This window comes from Bombyx mori, chromosome 8 (assembly GCF_030269925.1).
Source record: "Bombyx mori chromosome 8, ASM3026992v2".
Taxonomy (NCBI): domain Eukaryota; kingdom Metazoa; phylum Arthropoda; class Insecta; order Lepidoptera; family Bombycidae; genus Bombyx; species Bombyx mori.
Genome location: NC_085114.1, coordinates 2,329,981 through 2,350,256, shown reverse-complemented (window position 1 = coordinate 2,350,256; position 20,276 = coordinate 2,329,981). Strand labels below are relative to the sequence as shown.

General features: G+C 43.8%; 1 protein-coding gene across 2 annotated transcripts in view; it reads right to left on the bottom strand.

Moving 5' to 3' along the window:
* LOC101735868 (calmodulin-binding transcription activator 2) overlaps positions 1-20,276 on the bottom strand; it is a 266,028-nt gene that overhangs the window by 78,225 nt on the left and 167,527 nt on the right. For both annotated transcript variants that reach the window (XM_062669648.1, XM_038012539.2), the window contains exon 5: positions 2,697-2,832. In XM_062669648.1, the coding sequence (XP_062525632.1) occupies positions 2,697-2,816 (120 nt within the window). In that variant the 5' untranslated portion in view covers positions 2,817-2,832. The remainder of the gene's footprint in view (positions 1-2,696; positions 2,833-20,276) is intronic.

The window sequence follows — 20,276 nt, the reverse complement described above, 5'->3', positions numbered from 1 at the left end:
CAATTTAAAAAAGTCAAGTATCAACAAATACGCTGTGAGTCTGCACGGATCGGTACCAAAATCACGCTTATTTTAATAAATAATAATAAATAAATATTTACTAACAATCACGCCACGTTAACTGGTCCCGTGCTAAGTTCGTAAAGAACTTGTGTTACAGGTACCAGATAACGGATATAAATGTAAGATTTTTATTATACACATACATAATAATATATTTAATATACATCCATAACCCTTCATAACCTGGTGCTTCACTAGGGATTTTTTTAGAAGGCTCAAAGTCACGCAGCGAGCTATGGAGAGGGCTATGCTCGGCATTTCTCTACGGGATCGAATCCGAAATGAGGAGATCCGTAGAAGAACGAAGGTTGCTGACATAGCCCGTAGAATTAGTGAACTGAAGTGGCAATGGGCCGGCCACATAGCACGAAGAGAGGACGGTCGATGGGGCAGAAAGATCCTGGAGTGGCGACCACGTACTGGCAAGCGCAGTGTGGGACGGCCACCTACTAGATGGACCGACGACCTAGTAAAAAGCGCTGGGTCTCGTTGGATGCAGGTGGCAATGAACCGGTCGCACTGGAAATCTATTGGAGAGGCCTATGTTCAGCAGTGGACGGCGATAGGCTGAAATGATGATGATGATGATGATCCATAACCCTGGAAAAGACATTTATATTTATCATACAAATATCTTCCCTTGGCGGGATTCGAACCCGCGACCCCCTTGTGTAGTGACCATGTCACTTACCACTACACCAGACGGCCGTTTACCGAAAAACAGTCGTTATACAATACAACAGATACTTCAACCTCATATTTCAAAGTGAGCGATGACAGTCACATTGAGATATGTAGAGTTTCTGGAAACGAATACTTATCTAGACGATTCGTAAGTCTGTTGACCTAATTACGAAATAATTAAACTAATAAAAGCAATGGTTCCTCTCTTTCTGTGAGCTACATTGCTTTAAGGGGTTGGACAACAGTATGATCATTGAATATTCGAGAATGCCGTTGTAATGAAAGATATAATGCTACATCCAAACACTTCCTAAAGTTTAAGTTAAGACTGCCAAGCCAATGATTTGCCTTAAATGGCTTGCTGGTGTATTTTTTGCAAAAAAAACCCAGTTAAAACGTATATTTATTGCGATCATAGTCACCAACGATGTTTTTTTTTCTTTCTAGAACAATAGATCCGAAAGAAAATCGTTAATTAAAATTTCTTAATAACTTATAAATCCGGATTCGTTTGTCACGTCAATTCTGCTAAAGCCACAATTACTAAGCTAATAACAAGTCATAAAGAATACGCACAAAAAAGGTCGTCAGTTGTGTTAAGGCTTAAACAACCTTATATCTTAGATCAACAAGAAAAATAAAACAAAATTACACTGACTTCTTTTGTAACCTAACAATGTACTAAAGCTAACTAGATTTTGTAAGCTCCCTAAAGCGCTTAAAATTTAAGTATGGGCTGCCATCGGCCGTCTGAAATCTAGATTGTGAGGCGATTCAGGTCTAGCCACATTTCGCTTACTTTCATTTCACCTTGAGATATAAGTTCTAAGGTCTCAGTATAGTTACGACGGCTGCCCCACCCCTCAAACCGAAACGCATTACTGCTTCACGGCAGCAATAGGCGGGCGATGGTACCCACCCGCGCGGACTCACAAGAGGTCCGACCACCAGTAATTACGCAAATTATAATTTTGCGGGTTTCATTTTTATTACACGATGTTATTCCTTCACCGTGGAAGTCAATCGTGAACATTTGTTGAGTACGTATTTCATTATAAAAATTGGTACCCGCCTGAGATTCGAACATCGGTGCATCGCTCAACACGAATGCATCGGACGTCTTATCCGTTAGGCCACGACGACTTCTCAATCTAGCGATACTGAGCTAACAGCAGCTTTCAAAGTTAGCATCAAAACAGTATTGGTGTATTTACCTGAAATTGGCCAAGAAAAAAAACTTTGATAAGCAAGTCACATGAACTGAACGATTGTCAACGCGACGAACGCCCGAAGGTATGCCTTGGATTTCAAATGGCCTTGTCGCTTGCCATGAAGAATTGATTCTTTTTGATAAATGTATGCGATCATTATGTTGATTAGACCCTGTTTTAGCACCTAGGTGATGCTCCAAACGAAAACCCCTAAAAAATTCACACCTGTTTGGTGGTCTAGTGCCGGTATAATTCATCACAGCCTCATACTAAATGACACCAGCACTATTGCGGATATGTAAAGAATTGGACATAATGATGAAGAGTCTCGCCTATTCCCGACCAACCGGTGTTAATCGTAAATCCATTTATTACTGGAGGTAGGAACTCTTGTGAGTCCGCGCGGGAAGGTACCACCACCCTGCCTAATTCTGCCGTGAATCAGTAATGCGTTTCAGTTAGGGTAGAGCAGCCGTTGTAACTATACTGAGATCTTAGAACTTATATCTCAAGGTGAGTGGCGCATTTATGTTATAGATGTCTATGGGCTCCATTAACCATTTAACACCAGGTGGGCTGTGAGCTCATCCACCTATCTAAGGAACAAAAAAAAATCACTCGTCTTCGCTGCTCCTACACGATAACGCTTGACTTCAAACAGATGTGTTGTCCACAACAGATGTGTTGTCTGTTCCCACCTCAACAAATACGCTAACCAAAAGATATAATCACACTAACCTCCGTGCCTTGGACCTTGAGTTTCATGTGATCCTCCCTGGTGGTTTTCCCGTCCTTGCGCTTCTTCCAGCAGTAGCCATCGCGTCGGTACCGCACTTTCTTCCGGCTGTACAGCAGCATCGAGCCGCTTTTTGGCCTGGAACAATAATGTAAATCTGTAACTCACGAAACTAAAAGCCTCATTGTTTTCTTCAAAATAATAAGTTATCTTTAAATTTTACCGGCGTACTGTGATTCCAAAATGGCAACTTCTGACCGTAGGGCAAATTGCAAAAATCGGCATCGGCAACACCATCTTGCCTATTACACACCGTCGTGCGTTGCAATTTGAAGTGTGTGGTACAGCAACTATTCAATACAATTAAGATTTCAACTTAGTTGTCTCGTTGCTTTAGTTAGATGTCAGTATTCACGTTGTAATGTCTATGAGTTCCAGCTGTCACGCGACATTTTTTTTTATTGCTTTTATGGGTGGACGAGCTCACGGCCTACCTGGTGTTAAGTGGTTACCGAAGCCCATAGACACCTACAACGTAAAAACCGCCACCCAACTTGAGACATGACTTATAAGTCTCAGTTTTTACAGTACAACAGCTGCCGCACCCTTCAAACCGAAACGCATTACTGCTTCACGGCAGAAATAGGCAGGATGGTGGCAGCTACCCGAGCGGGTCTACAAGACGTCCTACCACCATCAAGTGGGCCCTAAGTTGGTTCACCGAATCGTCAATACATAACCATAATACAAATTGCGTTGTTTCGCTGTCACCACGAAACTTTTTCTTTAAAAGATTTTGCACATTGCAGTGGTAGATTGAATCGTCTAGTCAAGTCCCACATATCCCGCGTGCCTCTTAGGCGCTGACACCTCGAAGAAGGATCGTCCCTCTTACGGCCCGAACAATAAAGAAATGGAATCGTCTACCTTCAACCCCAAAAAAAGACGATTATAGTTATCATCGTCCTTGTTCCCAGTCACAATAAAGCATTTGGTTGGCAATAATTTTGATGACGTCACGAGGCGACATATCGCGAACAAAAACGCACCGATTCATGACCCGGTACGCAAATAAATCGCTATCGTGCTATAAATCCAGACGATCTATGTTAGTAGCTATTTTATTGTTCGACTGTCCGTCCGTCATTGGTTAATTATAGCAGCCGTCAACTGTATTTTCTATTTAATGTACATATTTCATGAAGGATGAGACAGTATGGTTTATCATATACGCTTTTATTAGCTACATACGTATGTTAGTATGTAACGGAATCTTTGAGCATGATTTACTTACTGGTGGTAAGACCTCTTGTGAGTTCGCGCGGGTAGGTACCACCACCCTGCCTGTTTTTGCCGTGAAGCAGTAATGCGTTTCGTTTTGAAGGGTGTGGCAGCCGTTGTAACTATACGGAGACCTTAGAACTTATATCTCAAGGTGGGTGCCGCATTTACGTTGTAGATGTCCATGGGCTCCAGTAACCACTTAACACCAGGTAGGTTGTGAGCTCGTCCACCCAACTAAGGAATAAAAAAAAAGAATTTGACCCCCTTCAAAACGTCGGATTAACTCGAAATTTGCTTTTTTTTATAATAAAATCATTTTTTCTTACACTATTTTTAATTAAAATTTATTTTCTATTTTTTAATTGGATTTTCTATAAAAGCGTGTTTTTTTTTTCTTACTCTTTTTTTTATTTTTATTAAGTATAACCGGCTTATTCCCGATTCACGGTCTGCTTCGTTTTAAAAGCTTTTTGAGAATGTAGCCATCACAGAACACAAGTAATTTGACAGATAGATGCCTGAATCTCGCTTACGACATTTTCAAGATGAGCTTGCATATATACAAGTTCCGAACAACAACATTCGGAACGTCGGTCTACCGAGCAATATCACCTGCTCGGTGGAAGATCTTCTCTCCATCGTTATACCTCCAAAAGAACTTTGAGAAGCAGCAGAAAAAATCCAAGCGGTATCAGTCAAAACATCCGTGGTCTACCAGATAAGATGTAGTTGGACTTATATTTAATACGACTATATAAATACATGACTTCCAAGTCGAATAAATCGAAGAACATTCAATCAAGACTCGCAAAAAATATAGTTCATATTAATACATTACGGGGTTATGAAAAAAACACACCCTGTGTAGCGAATCCGTCCTGGTAGTTAGTATTTCGGCGAACCGAATTTTTTAGGTTTGAAAAAAAAAGAAAAAATTGCAAAACTTATACATATAACAATTAAGTCACAAAGTTCCCGAAAGCTCCGGTGCTTGTAAAACAACAGTCGCCAACTGCATAATCAAAAATAATATGAATAATAAACAAACGCTGTTAACCCGAAACAAGGTTCACGTATTAATTAATCTCGAAAAATGGCAATTAAATTAATTTACGGTTCGGACGCTCGCAGACAAAGCCGCGTTCACACTGTCGGGTAATACTTTTAATTAAACATTAAAATGGATAATTCGGAAATTATGAAAATTATTTTTACTGCCGAGAGTTCGGAGTTCGCTTGGATTAGTGGTATTAGAGGTGACATTTTCAGACGTGAGTTCGAAAATAGGATTATTTTGAAAATATAAAAAAATGTTATGGTGAACTATTTACATAACGTGACAGCATATCCAATTGATGCTCCCGAGTGCTCACGAATACTCACGTTGGCAGCATCTTCATAATGTACTCATATTAGGATAATTGCATGTTGGCACGCAAATGTATGGAATTTTATTGTGTCATCCACGTGAGCCAACAAATTACTGTATTATCATTATTCCGAACAATCCGATCAAATGAAATGTCGCTATGCTATGATCCTTCAACAATTTTGCTCCTTACCTTTACTTTGTTTAAGAAAAAAGAGAAATGTCGAGTTAATGTGAACGAACCTTTTCGCCTGTAGCTTTTTAATCTCGGTAAAGCAGACAAATAGTGGGCCATAAAGAGGGACCAAACCACGAGCGATTTGTCAGCGGGCTCCTCTCCCCTCTCATTTATGATTCCAAGCTCTACGCTTTGCTTTACACCCGCGCTTACTGTGAGCTTTGTAGAGTTTGATGTTTATCTTTTTCTTTCTTATCGATTCCTTTTTGTTTTAAGTTAAATAATAGTGATGTTTCATCAGATCTACATCAGAGTAGACGACGCAACCTGTGTAATAAATATATATATGGATGTATTTTTTATTTTTGCCCCGGTTACTGTCCTCGTCGAACCCGTGGCCTGCGACGAAGGGCTCGACGAGCGAATTAACCCACAGACACAGCCCACTGAGTTTCTTACCGGATCTTCTTAGTGGGTCGCGTTTCCGATCCGGGGATAGATTCTGCGAAGCACTCCTCTTGCTAGGGCCAGTGTTAGCAACACTCCGGTTTGAGCTCCGTGAACTCACCTACATGTAAGGGTGAAGCTGAAATAGCCTCTCAAGCTATCAGCAGAGGTAGGAAAAACATAATTTCTAGCTTGTTTTTTTTTGTAATCTATAAATTTGCTTCATCCATAGACACCCGATGTGAACCCCAGGGTTCCCCCTTCCAGAGGAAGCGGATTATAGGCCGTCCCAAGCTGATCTGGCCACGCACTGTGGTAGCTGACATGAAAAGAAGCTGGCAATGGCGGCATTTTTTTTTTTGTTGTGTTAAGTGGTTACTGGAACCCATAGACATGTACAACGTAAATTCCGCCACCCACCTTGAGATATGAGTTCGAAGGTCTCAGAATAGTTACAACGGCTGCTCCACTCTTCAAGCCGAAACGCATTACTGCTTCACGGCAGAAACAGGCGGGGTGATGGTACCTACCCATGCGGACTCGCAAGAGGACCTACCACCAGTACTGTTAAAGGCCCTCTTAGAATCTTAGTAATGAAGATAGACTTTTTTAAAAGATACTAAAATATATTATTATATTAAAAGATAAATACTTTTTTAGAAAAAAATCGGTCGCATCACGCCAGTAAAACTAATGAGGATATCGAAACCTGAGGGAAACATGCAAAACCAATCTGCGAGTTGGCACAATTGCATGATAACTACTCAATAAATAATACTCGATGGAATCAATTTTCAATGGGACGCATTCAGTTTTTACATTACCTTGTTCATACTAAAAGTGTAAACTGGTGGTAGGACCTCTTGTGAGTCCGAGCGGGTGGGTACCACCACCCTGCCTATTTCTGCCGTGAAGCAGTAATGCGTTTCGGTTTGAAGGGTGGGGCAGCCGTTGTAACTATACTTGAGACCTTAGAACTTGTATCTCAAGGTGGGTGGCGCATTTACGTTGTAGATGTCTATGGGCTCCAGAAACCACTTAACAGCAAGTGGGCTGTGAGTTAGTCCACCCAACTAAGCAATAAAAAAAAATACGAATTAAGTGTCTGTTAAGTTTTCACGTCTAAGTCCCTGAACCAATTTTGACAATCGGTATGAAAACAATTTGAATGCTGATAAAGATATAGGTTACCAACTGCTGAGCATAGATCGTTGCCAAAGCTATGTTAAGTGTAGTCTTACGATAAGCTAGTTGATAATACAACGTAAATTTTTCTATGCATTTTTTGATTGCACATTAAGATGAAAATCTCTTGTAGATGGCATGTGGTTGCCGAGAAAGTCGGCACTTCTACAGTCTGGATGGCACGTGCGATTTTAAACTCAAGCTGTCAAAGTTGCCTATCTTGAGACAATTGATTTAAATATTAAGCCAAGAACAGCCTTTGTAATAGATTGAGAAAAAAATAATAGAGATGTACTGTTAAAAGTGAGGCCTTAGAACTCATGTCTCAAGGTGGGTGGTGGCATTTACGTTGTAGACGTCTATGGACTCCGATAACCACTTAAAACCAGGTGGCCCGTCCACCCATCTATGCAAAAAAAAAATTATCTCTCTTGACGCAATGGCTGATATTCCTATGTCTATGTATAAGTCATGTATGCCGTAACAAAACACCTTATGACCCAAATTGCCTTCGCGTCTACAGCAATAAAAAACCAAGCAAATAATACTTTAACACGAATAATTTAAAAGTGTTTTTCGTTTCGTATTCATCGTCATTGGTAATATTAAATATTTTTAAACTATATTTCCAAACAACTTCATGATCACAGCTTTATATATGTAAATATTTTAAATAAGAGATTAATTGGGTAATTTACGTATACAGACGAAAAAAAAAACCTTTTTAAAACTATAGTCCAACTGAATTCATCCCTGTTCGCATTCAGCACGTATTTTAAGCAATACTCAAGGTTTAAAAACGTATAAATAACTTTAATGACGTTCAAACAGAGGCATTTCGAAGTTTTGGCGTATAAATTATTTGTTAGGAGGCCAACAGTATGCGGAATTCGCCGACTTGAGAAATAATTGTATTTTTTTGTACTCTTTCTCAACGTTAACAAAGTGCAAGGAAAATTTTTGAAGCGCATTACAGTGATAAAACTAATTAGACTAGAGGTCCCGCAGTAGTCGAAATTCGACTATAATTAATTGGAATTGTAAGTTTGTATACTATTATGATTGTATTGTATACTTCTATAATCACAAATTTCGCCAAGACTACACTATAAAAAATATTAATAAAGACAAACAATATTTAATCTATTCTCAATTTGAGAACAGACGTCAAAAACAAAAGTTTGACAATAAATAGTATGCATGCGTGCGTGCGTCAAATACATGGTATGTAGTGTGTGTAATGTTTTCTTTATCGATTTAATGTATCTTTTATGCATTATTTAAAAAAAATATCAGCATTGTGCACTTCTTCTCTATATTCTCTATAAGTGTGGAAAATTTCATACTCCTCCGTCCGCGCAATTTTCGTAAAAAGGGATACAAAGTTTTTGCTTCACGTATTAATATATAAATTTTGGAACAAAGTTCCTTATGAGACGATGCGGAGGGGTACCCTAACCGGGAAAAAACGTCCGTAACGTATGATTTTTATTAGTAATGCACACTGTGTACGACTTAACTTTGTAATGACGTATAAATTAGTAATGCACACAGTGTACGACTTAGCTTTGTAATAACGTACAAAAAATTACATATTTTTTTATCATTCATTGACCACGATCTCAGAGCGTTCGTTTGCGCAATACACTAACTCTTATGCAAACAACCGTGAATGAAGTGTACCACAATAAGTTCGCACGTTACCGAATGACCGTGGGTTGTTGCGAAACCTCCAGTTATATTTTCTTTATTCCTCGAATAGAACTTAAAATTAATATTTTTATAATAAGGAAGTTCGTTCCTATCCGGTGTCCCACGACACCACACATCTTTGTTTTAATATCACGCTAGACGGGTTGGCATGCCTACAGCCCTCATCCGCTACAGTGCTAAGTGGGTTTAAGAGCCCCCAGAGATCACAACGTGAATGTCACCATTCGCCTTGACAAGTAATATCGAAGTGTCAAAGGAAATGTTTTATATAACGACTATCTCACTACAATCCTACTAGACTAGATCTACAAACTGGACATAATATTGCTCCGCGACAAAAATAAACAAGAAACCACCTACCTGTGGAAGCTAACAATACGTCTTACATACAGTTACAATAGGTATCTATACTGGTGGTAGGACCTCTTGTGAGTTCGCACGGGTAGGTACCACCACCCTGCCTATTTCTGCCGTCAAGCAGTAATGCGTTTCGGTTTGAAGGGTGGGGCAGCCGTTGTAACTATACTGAGACCTTAGAACTCATATCTCAAGGTGGATGGCGCATTTACGTTGTAGATGTCTATGGGGTCCAGTAACCACTTAACACCATGCGGGCTGTGAGCTCGTCCACCCATCTAAGCAATAAATAATAATAAAAACAGATACAATAGCCATCTAAATTTAAGACATCGTAATATATAGGTATTAGTGGATACCGAAAGTTCTGTCTATCTATCTGACACTTTCATTTGATTTAGAATCAACCACATGCACTATATTAATAACATGAAACAGTATATCAAACTTGTGAAAAATAATCAGGGATGGCGCTTACTACGTTATGTAATTAAGAACAAAAGATCGAGCATACAAAAAGAGTACAATACTATTCAATGTGTTTAAAAATTATAATGGAAGTTTCTAAAACATTTCATGGTTTAGTTTGTAATTAAGCGCTTGCTAAATCAGTTAAAAATAATTGACAAAGAACGCGCAAAACACTAAGGAACAATAAACAGTCAAAATACAAAATGGTACGACAAATTAATATTTCAAAACGTATTTCACTATCTTACCTAACATCGGTGTACAGGGTCGAGTTATTATACGCTAAACGGCTTACGGTTCCGCAAAACAAAATTAAACGCGACTTCATGAGTTCCATAAAACAAATGATAAAACCGAAACAAATAAAGTTCAGTTGTCGGATTTGAACCTACGAAAGCCGCAGCCGCGGCACACAGCCCTGACACCAGCCGGGACAGATAGCGTTTATTGCTCGAACAACATGCGATGCGGTCAGGCAAACGGAGAACGCGAAAAAGAATAATTTTCCGTGGAAAAGTTCATTAGAGAACGAGAATAATGATTCATTCGGCCTTTTGCCGCTTCGGTTCCGTCGATACTTTTGTTCGTTGTTGGCCTTTAGACGGCTTTCAAACAATGGGCAGTGTAGCTTTTAGAACGAAGTTCCTTATGGGACGATGCGGAGGGGTACCCTAGCCGGTATAAAACGTCCGTAACGTAAGATTTTTATTAGTAATGCACACAGTGTACGACTTAACTTTGTAATAATGTACAAAAAATAACATATTTTTTTATCATTCTTTGACCACGATTTCAGAGCGTGCGTTTGCGCAATACACAAACTCTTATGCAAACAACCGTGAATGAAGTGTACCACAATAAGTTCACACCTTACCAAATGACCGTGGGTTGTTGCGAAACCTCCAGTTTTTTTTTTTTTTTTTTTTTTTTTTTTTTTTTTTTTTTTTTTTTTTTTTTTTTTTTTGTTATTCTATATTTTTGTTTATTTTTTGTTAATCTTACACAATATGCTTTAGCTCGATGGATTACTTCATGTTTGACTTTTCTTATGGCAAGATCATAATGGATTCTTTCATTTGTAACATACCATGGTGCGTTCACTATCATCCTGAGCGTTTTTGATTGAAATCTTTGGAGGATTTCAATATTTGAGTTTGACGCAGTACCCCACAATTGGATGCCATATGACCAAATGGGTTTAATAACAGATTTGTATAGTAAAAGCTTGTTTTCAACTGACAGTTGAGACTTTCTATTAAGAAGCCAATACAATTTACGTATTTGCTGACCCACCGCAAGACGCTTGGTGAATATATGTTTTCTCCAAGTCAGTCTCCTATCCAGGTACATCCCTAAGTACTTTGCATTTTCAGATTGCGGGATCTCTATATTATTCAAGGTGACTGCAGGACAAGTTTGTCTTCGAGTGGTGAAAGTAACTTGTACAGACTTAGATTCATTCGCTTTGATGCGCCATTTTTTTAGCCAAGTGTTGATATTATTAAGGCTGTTCTGTAGTTTATAAGAGGCTTCGTTTGGATCATCGTCCATGGTCATTATTGCGGTGTCATCAGCAAAAGTTCCCATTATCGTACCATCAGTTTCGGGCAAATCAGCTGTATACAATAGATATAAAGTGGGGCCAATGACACTGCCTTGGGGAACACCGGCATTAATTGAATGGAGAGGCGATATTTCATCGCCGTGTTTAACAAAATAATATCGGCTACTCAAATAAGATTCAATGAAAAAATAGAAGTTGGAAGGGATCTTCTTTTTAATTTTGAGTAAAAGTCCTTCATGCCAAACTCGATCGAAGGCCTGAGATATATCTAGGAAGGCAGCCGTGCAGTATTTTTTTCCCTCAAAAGCTCTATTAATATATTCAACAAGTCTGTGAATTTGTTCGATTGTACTATGTTTCCGTCTAAAGCCAAACTGATGATCTGGGATTAGTTTTTTCGTTTCAATAATAGGATTCAATCTTGCGAGAAACAGAATCTCCATGATCTTGGACGGTACAGGGAGCAAACTGATAGGACGATAAGATTTCACGTCCTCGCCACTTTTTCCAGGTTTAGGTATCATCTTAATTTGAGCTACCTTCCATAAGTGAGGCACAAACTTAAGTCTGAAAATAGCATTGTATAATTGGGTCAAGAAAGTAATTCCCTCTTGAGGTAACTCTTTTAAAATAGTTGCTGTTATTAGATCATATCCTGGTGATTTATTAGGGTCAAGATTCTTTATGACAGATCTTGTTTCGGATTTACTAATTTTTTTGAAAGGAACCTCAATAACATGCTCATTCAATTCCGATTCATTGGGAGGCATAGCCGAATTATCCATCGCATTTGGTGTAAATACATTATCCAGGTGTTCAGCAAAGGCTTTAGCTTTGTCTAGATCGCTAGTGGCCCAAGTTCCATCAGATTTCCGTAGAGGAGGTTGGTGGTTTATAGGACGTTTAAGGTATTTGGTAGCCTTCCATAGCGAATAGTCTGTTTTCGATGTGGCATCCAGCTTGTTGGCGACGCCATAGATAAATAACAAATAGATGAATTATATAGAGTGCATATAGATAGATAAGGATATAGATAACGTGCACATAGATTTTACTAAGAATAGAACGTAAGTTGCTTTGAAATAAATAGTATACACTTTTGCTTTATTATTCCCGATAGTTTTAAGATTAGCATATTAACTTAAATGAACACGCGCCCGGCCCGCGTCCCGAAACGATGTAACAAACAGCATTTATCTGTGTTCAGGACCGGGTATTTTGTTTATACGGGCGCGTCATATAGATTAAGCATAGAATAAGTTATATGTATCGATAGGGATTACAACATAGAATAGTTAAGTATAAGGCATTAGTATATACATTTATTAAATAAATAGATATAACGAATAAACCGAGCCGATCATAGTGAAAATGATCTCGACGAGAGCCGTATTTTACACGAGATCTCTGTAGGGTAACATTCCGAGGTAGTTAAGCGACCCTGCGACGTTGTCAGGTACCTGCCGACCTACCGACCGACCCTCGACCGACTACCTGCCAACCGCCGGCCGCCGACCCTCCGAACGAAGATTACAAAAAAAAACGCACGAGTAAAGACATCAGCGCCTCGAAGATATTTATTGAAGACTTGAAGACCATTGAAAAGATCGTCGGTTATTGAATTCGGTTGTATTGACAGATCGGTCGGCTCGGTTTACGTTAATTAGTAAAGTTTTGAGTTTTAATTTCGAGTGAGCTTGTACGATATCGTACACCTCAGGACCCTACATCGACTGCTTCAGATCGACACGAATAATCGCCACGAGACGGGCATCCGGCGTCTTATAGGATTTCAAGAAATCTTATAAGATTCATAAACCCGTCCAACCTGGGTTGGCGTCACTCGCCTTATCGACACGGGTGACGTGCTGCGTACCCAACAGCTGGTCCTTCGAGCCGGATACAGCGATTATTCAACGATGCCGATCACCAGGAGCAACAAGGGATCATCGAGGGAACAGCCACTCGAACCTGCGGTTCAAGAATCCAGTCCGGAGGCAACAGAAGCGACGTCGTACGAAACATACGAGAGCTCCGCGACCGGTACGACCCAGAACACAAAACTTGAAGAGGCAACGACGCGGACACGTGGTGAAAATAGACCCGCGTCGAAGAAATCGCTACGACGTAAGGAACTGGCAGCGAGAGCGGAGCTGGCGGAAAAAGAATTGATAGAAGCACAAGCAGCCACTATAGCCGCCAGACTCCGCCTGCAATTGATTCAGGCCGAAAGCGAAGACGACGATGATTCCATTATAGAAGAGCCAAAGGACCGGGAGGACCAGGTTAGGGCCTGGGTCCAGACGTCGGCGGGCAGTATGGACAAGGAGCCCGCAGGCGAGCACATTGAGAACCACCCCGTCAGCAAGGCCAACATGGAAGATTGCAGCAACAGGGACCTGGCTAAGGCGATAGTGGAAGCAGTGAGGAGCGCAACGACCAAGGAGCTGCCGCCACAACCCGACTACATGCACCAGTTGCCGACGTTCGAAGGCGACTGCAGGGAGTGGGTGGCCTTCAAGGCTGTCTACGAGGATACCGCTCCACTCTTCTCAAGCGCTCAAAACATGGCGCGGCTGAGAAGAGCGCTGAAAGGACAAGCCAGGGAAGGAGTCCGCAGCCAGCTGTACTCCGAGAGCACACCGGAGGAAGTAATGGAATCACTGCGGCGGTGCTATGGAAGGGCGGACGCTTTAGTCTTAGCGGAGCTAGACCGCATACGAAGACTTCCAACGATAAGCGACTCCGCCTACGACATTTGCTCACTGGCGAGCAATGTTAACAATACCGTCGCAGCGATCAGGGGGCTGCGGAAACCCCAATATTTGATGTCGCCCGAACTGCTGAAGAGCATCGTCGACAAGATGCCGACCATCCTGAGGTTCCGGTGGTACGATCACATTATCGAAAAGACCGAAGGAGACCCGGACCTCAACACGATGTGCGGCTTCCTGAACAAGATGGCGGACCGGTGCGGGCCACACGCCGTGGCTGAAGTAGCAACGAAAAGACAACCATCGAGGCGACAGGCGACGCACGCCACAACCGACTGCACCGAGCGCGCAACTTCGGACAGAGTAATAATAGACAAGCCGGCGTGCCCGCAATGCAAGGATGGACACCCGCTGTACGATTGTCCGAGGTACAAGGGCGCTACAGTGCAGGAACGATGGAGAATGGCAAAGGAGTCGCGCCTATGTTACAAGTGCCTCGATGGTGAGCACCGAAAGCAATCGTGTCAACGACCGCCATGCCGCACGTGCAAGCGCTGGCATCACCACTCGCTACACAACGAGAAGCCGGAGACAGAGCCAGCAGAGAACAGGGAAATCGCGAACAACGTGCGACTTCCCATCAACTGCACACAGATCAGCAGGGCGTACTTGAAGATGGTGCCCGTTGAAGTGTACGGGCCATCGGGATCGACGACGGTGCTGGCCCTGCTGGACGAAGGCTCCACTGTAACTCTCCTGGACTCGAGCGTGGCGAAGCAGATCGGCCTGAAGGGACCCAAGGAGACGCTCCGCCTCGAGACCGTGGGCGGGAAGACCCTAACGAAGAAGGACTCGATGAAGCTTAACATCAGAGTTCGAGGGCTTCACCAGCGGCAGAAGAGAATGATCTTCGGAGCGCGCACAATGGATGACATGAGCCTTGCACCCCAGCGACTGAAAAGAGAGACCATCGAAGGCTACGCACACCTGAAGAGCCTGGCGGACCAGTTATGTTACAATGAACAATCCCCCCAACTATTGATCGGGCAGGACAACTGGGGACTCATCGCCGCCAAGAAGACGCGCAGAGGCAGGAGGAACCAGCCGGTAGCCTCATTCACCCAATTGGGATGGGTGCTACATGGCCTCGATGGCAACAACGCGAAAGAGGTCAACTTCCTCACCTGCGCCCATGTATCGATGCCCGAAGAGGCCTTGGACAGATTAGTGAAGGAGCACTTCGCGATAGAGTCGCACCCAAGCGTCCGGGCACGGATATGGAGGCAAAGGCGCTCGACATCTTGGAGAAGGAGGACGACAGAGGTTGGAGACGCGATGACGGCCGCTTCGAAGCTCGGACCTACAATCCCTGTTCGAAGCGTTGTTGCAGTTCCGGAAAAGGCTCGTCGTGGTTGTCGCGGACATCAAGGAGAGGTTCCTGCAGATAAGGATCAGGGACGTGGACCGCGACAGCCCAAGATTTCTCTATAGAGAAGATCGACGCGAGGCCGCTCCAAAAGAGTATAGAATGACGTCGGTCATATTCGGAGCGGCCTGTTCACCGAGCGCGGCCCTGTTCATTAGAAATAAGAATGCCAAGGATTACAGACATCGATATCCAGAAGCCGCGTGGGCAATAGAAGGCGCTGCATTCTGGCGAGCCTCGCAGGCGGTGTGACCCCAGGAGACATAGAGCTGGGGTCGAAGGAAGAAAAGACCCTGGGCCTGCGGTGGTTCTACGAGTCGGACGAGGTGGGATTCCGGACACGTCCACGAGACCCAAAGGATATAGAAGCACGGACCCCGACCAAACGAGAAGTAACTAGCGCGGTAATGTCAACCTTCGACCCTATGGGGCTGGCATCACCCGTGCTAATAGAAGGGAAAGCGCTCACTCAGAGCATTTGGCGGAGCGAGATCGACTGGGACGACGTCATCCTGGAAAAGGACGAGGTGGCGTGGAAACGCTACATGGAGAACCTCCGCACGTTGCAAGGCCTCCGAATAGCAAGGTGCTTCTCGTGCTGCAACACTGAGGGGGAGCTGCACACGTTCACCGACGCCAGCGAGAAGGCCTACGCGTGTGCAGTCTATTGGCGTCAGAAGACAGATGAGAGCACCTACCGCGTCACGCTTCTAGCAGGGAAAGCCAGGGTGACCCCACTGAGACCAGTCTCTATCCCAAGGCTGGAGCTGCAAGCTGCACTGCTGGGGACAAGGATGGCGCAGGCGATAGCGAACGAATTGGACATCGCGGTCGGCAGAAGGACGTACTGGACTGACTCCAGTACAGTCCTGACATGGATAAAGACCGACCCACGCACGTTCAAACCTTTCGTTGCGCACCGACTCGCCGAGATAGAAGAGTCAACGAAGCCCCAAGAATGGCGATGGGTGCCTGGCTCGCAGAACCCAGCAGACGACGCAACTAGAGAGGCGCCGGCGGATTTCGACCACACGCATCGGTGGTTTAATGGACCCGAGTTCCTGTCGTGGGATGAATCGCGCTGGCCCAAGCCGCGAACATTCAAGCAAGAACCGTCTGGAGAAGAGAAAGAGGCCTTCCTGGTCGCCACGGCGAGGACCGCTGACGCTCGACCCACGCCCGATCCGCACAGATTCTCGAGCTGGGTCAAGTTATTGAGAGCAACAGCCAGGGTCCTCCAATTTATCGAGCTGTGTCGACCCCGGAAGGAGAGCGCCTGCGTGTCCAGACAATTGGAGCAGCAAGATCCCACGTGGAGGACGACGCGAGCGAAGCAGCCCCGATCAACATGGAAGATAAGGACTCCAGAAGCACCTACAAAAGCGTGGCTGCTGCTTGATCCAATCCACTTGAAGGAAGCGGAGAAGATCCTACTGAGAGGCAGCCAAGGAGAGAGCTTCGGTGAAAAAGATCCCGAACGTCACCCCAAGTTGCGACGGCTCGACGTCGTGATGGAAGATGGCCTGTTGCGCATGCACGGACGTATCGACGCAGCGCAATACATAGATGCAGACCGCAAGCGACCGATCGTACTGGACGGGAAGCACGTGATAGCGAGATTATTGATCAAACACTATCACGAGGCGTTCCAGCACGGTAACCACGCAACGGTGATGAACGACGTGCGGCAGCGCTACTGGATCCTAGGTCTAAGATCGATCATTCGAGCGACGGCCGCCCGATGCCAGTGGTGCAAGGTCTATCGGAGTACACCACGACTACCGCCCACCGGAGACCTGCCAATAGAGCGGCTACGACATGGAGAGCCGCCGTTCACCTGTGCTGCCGTCGATTACTTCGGGCCGATGACGGTGACTGTAGGACGACGTCACGAGAAGAGGTGGGGCGTGCTGTTCACATGCCTCACCACGAGAGCAGTCCACATGGAGCTAGCAGCGTCACTGACGGCAGACTCAATGCTGTTAGCGCTGCGCAGGATGGCCGCCCGGCGAGGAACGCCCAAAGTCATTTACAGCGACAATGGGACTAACTTCGTCGGCGCCAACAAGGAGCTCAAGCAGGCAATCGAGAATGCAAGGGAAGCAGACGTCGTGTCACGGGCCGCTCAGATGAACATAAAATGGAAGTTCATCCCGCCGGGAGCGCCGAACATGGGAGGCGCGTGGGAACGTTTGGTGCGGTCCGTGAAGACCGCGCTGGCGGTCACACTGAAAGAAAGACACCCGAGGGAAGAAGTTCTGCACACTCTTCTGTTGGAGGCGGAGCACGTCGTCAACTCGCGACCGCTCGTCGCCAGGGAAGAGAGTTGGGAGTCAGAGGCACTAACCGAACCACTTCCTCATAGGGAGGTCCTGCGGAGCTCCAAGCATCGGCGACTACAGAGACGAAGACCTGACTGGCAAAAGGACATGGAGAGTGGCGCAGCGTATGGCGGACCACTTCTGGAGTAGGTGGGTCAAGGAATACCTGCCTACGCTGCTGCCCAGGAAGATCGACGGGAGAGCGGCTGGCGAGGACTTGCAGTGTGGGGATACCGTCCTCATAGTGGACTCCACGCTGCCACGCAACACATGGCCGCGCGGGCAAGTTGTCCACACCTACCCAGGCCCCGACAACCGTGTACGAACCGTCGACGTCAGAACGAGCGGCGGTCTGCTTAAGAGACCTGCCTCCAAGATGATCCTGCTGGTGCCTGCAACGAGCGACGAGCCCCGCCCATAGAGTCGCCACTACAAGGAGTCGGTGCTACGCACGAGGGGGAGGATGTTGGCGACAGCGGCGTCGCCTCATAATTATAGAATAAGTTGAATAGAATTTATGATAGATTTATATAGATACGTACATAGACATAGAGTTATAACAAATAGATAAATAACAAATAGATGAATTATATAGAGTGCATATAGATAGATAAGGATATAGATAACGTGCACATAGATTTTACTAAGAATAGAACGTAAGTTGCTTTGAAATAAATAGTATACACTTTTGCTTTATTATTCCCGATAGTTTTAAGATTAGCATATTAACTTAAATGAACACGCGCCCGGCCCGCGTCCCGAAACGATGTAACAAACAGCATTTATCTGTGTTCAGGACCGGGTATTTTGTTTATACGGGCGCGTCATATAGATTAAGCATAGAATAAGTTATATGTATCGATAGGGATTACAACATAGAATAGTTAAGTATAAGGCATTAGTATATACATTTATTAAATAAATAGATATAACGAATAAACCGAGCCGATCATAGTGAAAATGATCTCGACGAGAGCCGTATTTTACACGAGATCTCTGTAGGGTAACATTCCGAGGTAGTTAAGCGACCCTGCGACGTTGTCAGGTACCTGCCGACCTACCGACCGACCCTCGACCGACTACCTGCCAACCGCCGGCCGCCGACCCTCCGAACGAAGATTACAAAAAAAAACGCACGAGTAAAGACATCAGCGCCTCGAAGATATTTATTGAAGACTTGAAGACCATTGAAAAGATCGTCGGTTATTGAATTCGGTTGTATTGACAGATCGGTCGGCTCGGTTTACGTTAATTAGTAAAGTTTTGAGTTTTAATTTCGAGTGAGCTTGTACGATATCGTACACCTCAGGACCCTACATCGACTGCTTCAGATCGACACGAATAATCGCCACGAGACGGGCATCCGGCGTCTTATAGGATTTCAAGAAATCTTATAAGATTCATAAACCCGTCCAACCTGGGTTGGCGTCACTCGCCTTATCGACACGGGTGACGTGCTGCGTACCCAACACAGCTCTTGCATATATGTATTTGTTTTTTCGTTTCTCTCACGAGCCAAATGTATTTTCAATTTTGTAATACTGTAATTAAATATTTTTTTGTCATCAGGATGCCTCGTAGTTTGCCATCGTTTTCTTAATCGCCTTTTTTCTGATAACAACGTTTTGATTGAAAGAGAACATTGCGATGGTTTTACAATTGGTGGGGCGGGTGTCGCCTGCCAAGCAGAATGTTGTACAACAAAGTTAAAATGTTCAACACCATCCGCAATGTCATCCTCTGTTTTTAGAGGTAGATTGATGTCCAAAGAGCCAGATACCAATACACGAAAGTAATCCCAATCGGTCCTGCAAGAATGCAGTCTACATGTTTTCATTTTCCTGGCTATATTTCGACTGAGCGTTATTATGACTGGGGAGTGATCAGATGAGAGATCAAAACTGGATGTACACTCTATATATGCATTATTGATGCCTTTTGTGATACAAAAATCTAACAAGTCTGGTACCTTCATTTTGTCACTCGGCCAATATGTTGGCTCGCCAGTTGAACAAACATTTAATCTTAGTCCTTCAATGCAGGAAAGTAACTGTCTTCCCTTCGTTGTCACAGTTCGAGACCCCCAGCTTGTATGCTTAGCATTATAATCTCCACCAGCCATAAATCTATGTCCTAAGGAATTAAAAAACTTTTCATAATCTTCATTCTTAATGCTATGTTTTGGAGGGCTGTAAAGTGCCGATATGGTGATGGGTCCCACCCAGTCTTGAACAACGATGTTTGTTGCTTGTATTATATCAGTACAGTAATGAGATCCTTCATAGTGCTTGATGTTACTTCTGATTATAATTGCACTTCCTCCGTGGGCGGAGCCATCTGGGTGCATAGTGTGATACACATTATAATTTGGTATATTGAAGTAACTCATCTTGGTGAAGTGTGTTTCTGAGATCAGAAATATGTCTATTTTGTTTACTTCAATGTATTTTTTAACCTCTAAGGTGTGTTGTGACAGGCCATTGGCGTTCCATAAAACTATTTTGATGGAATCGAACTTGGTATAAGTTTTGTTGTTAGAGATATCATTAGATT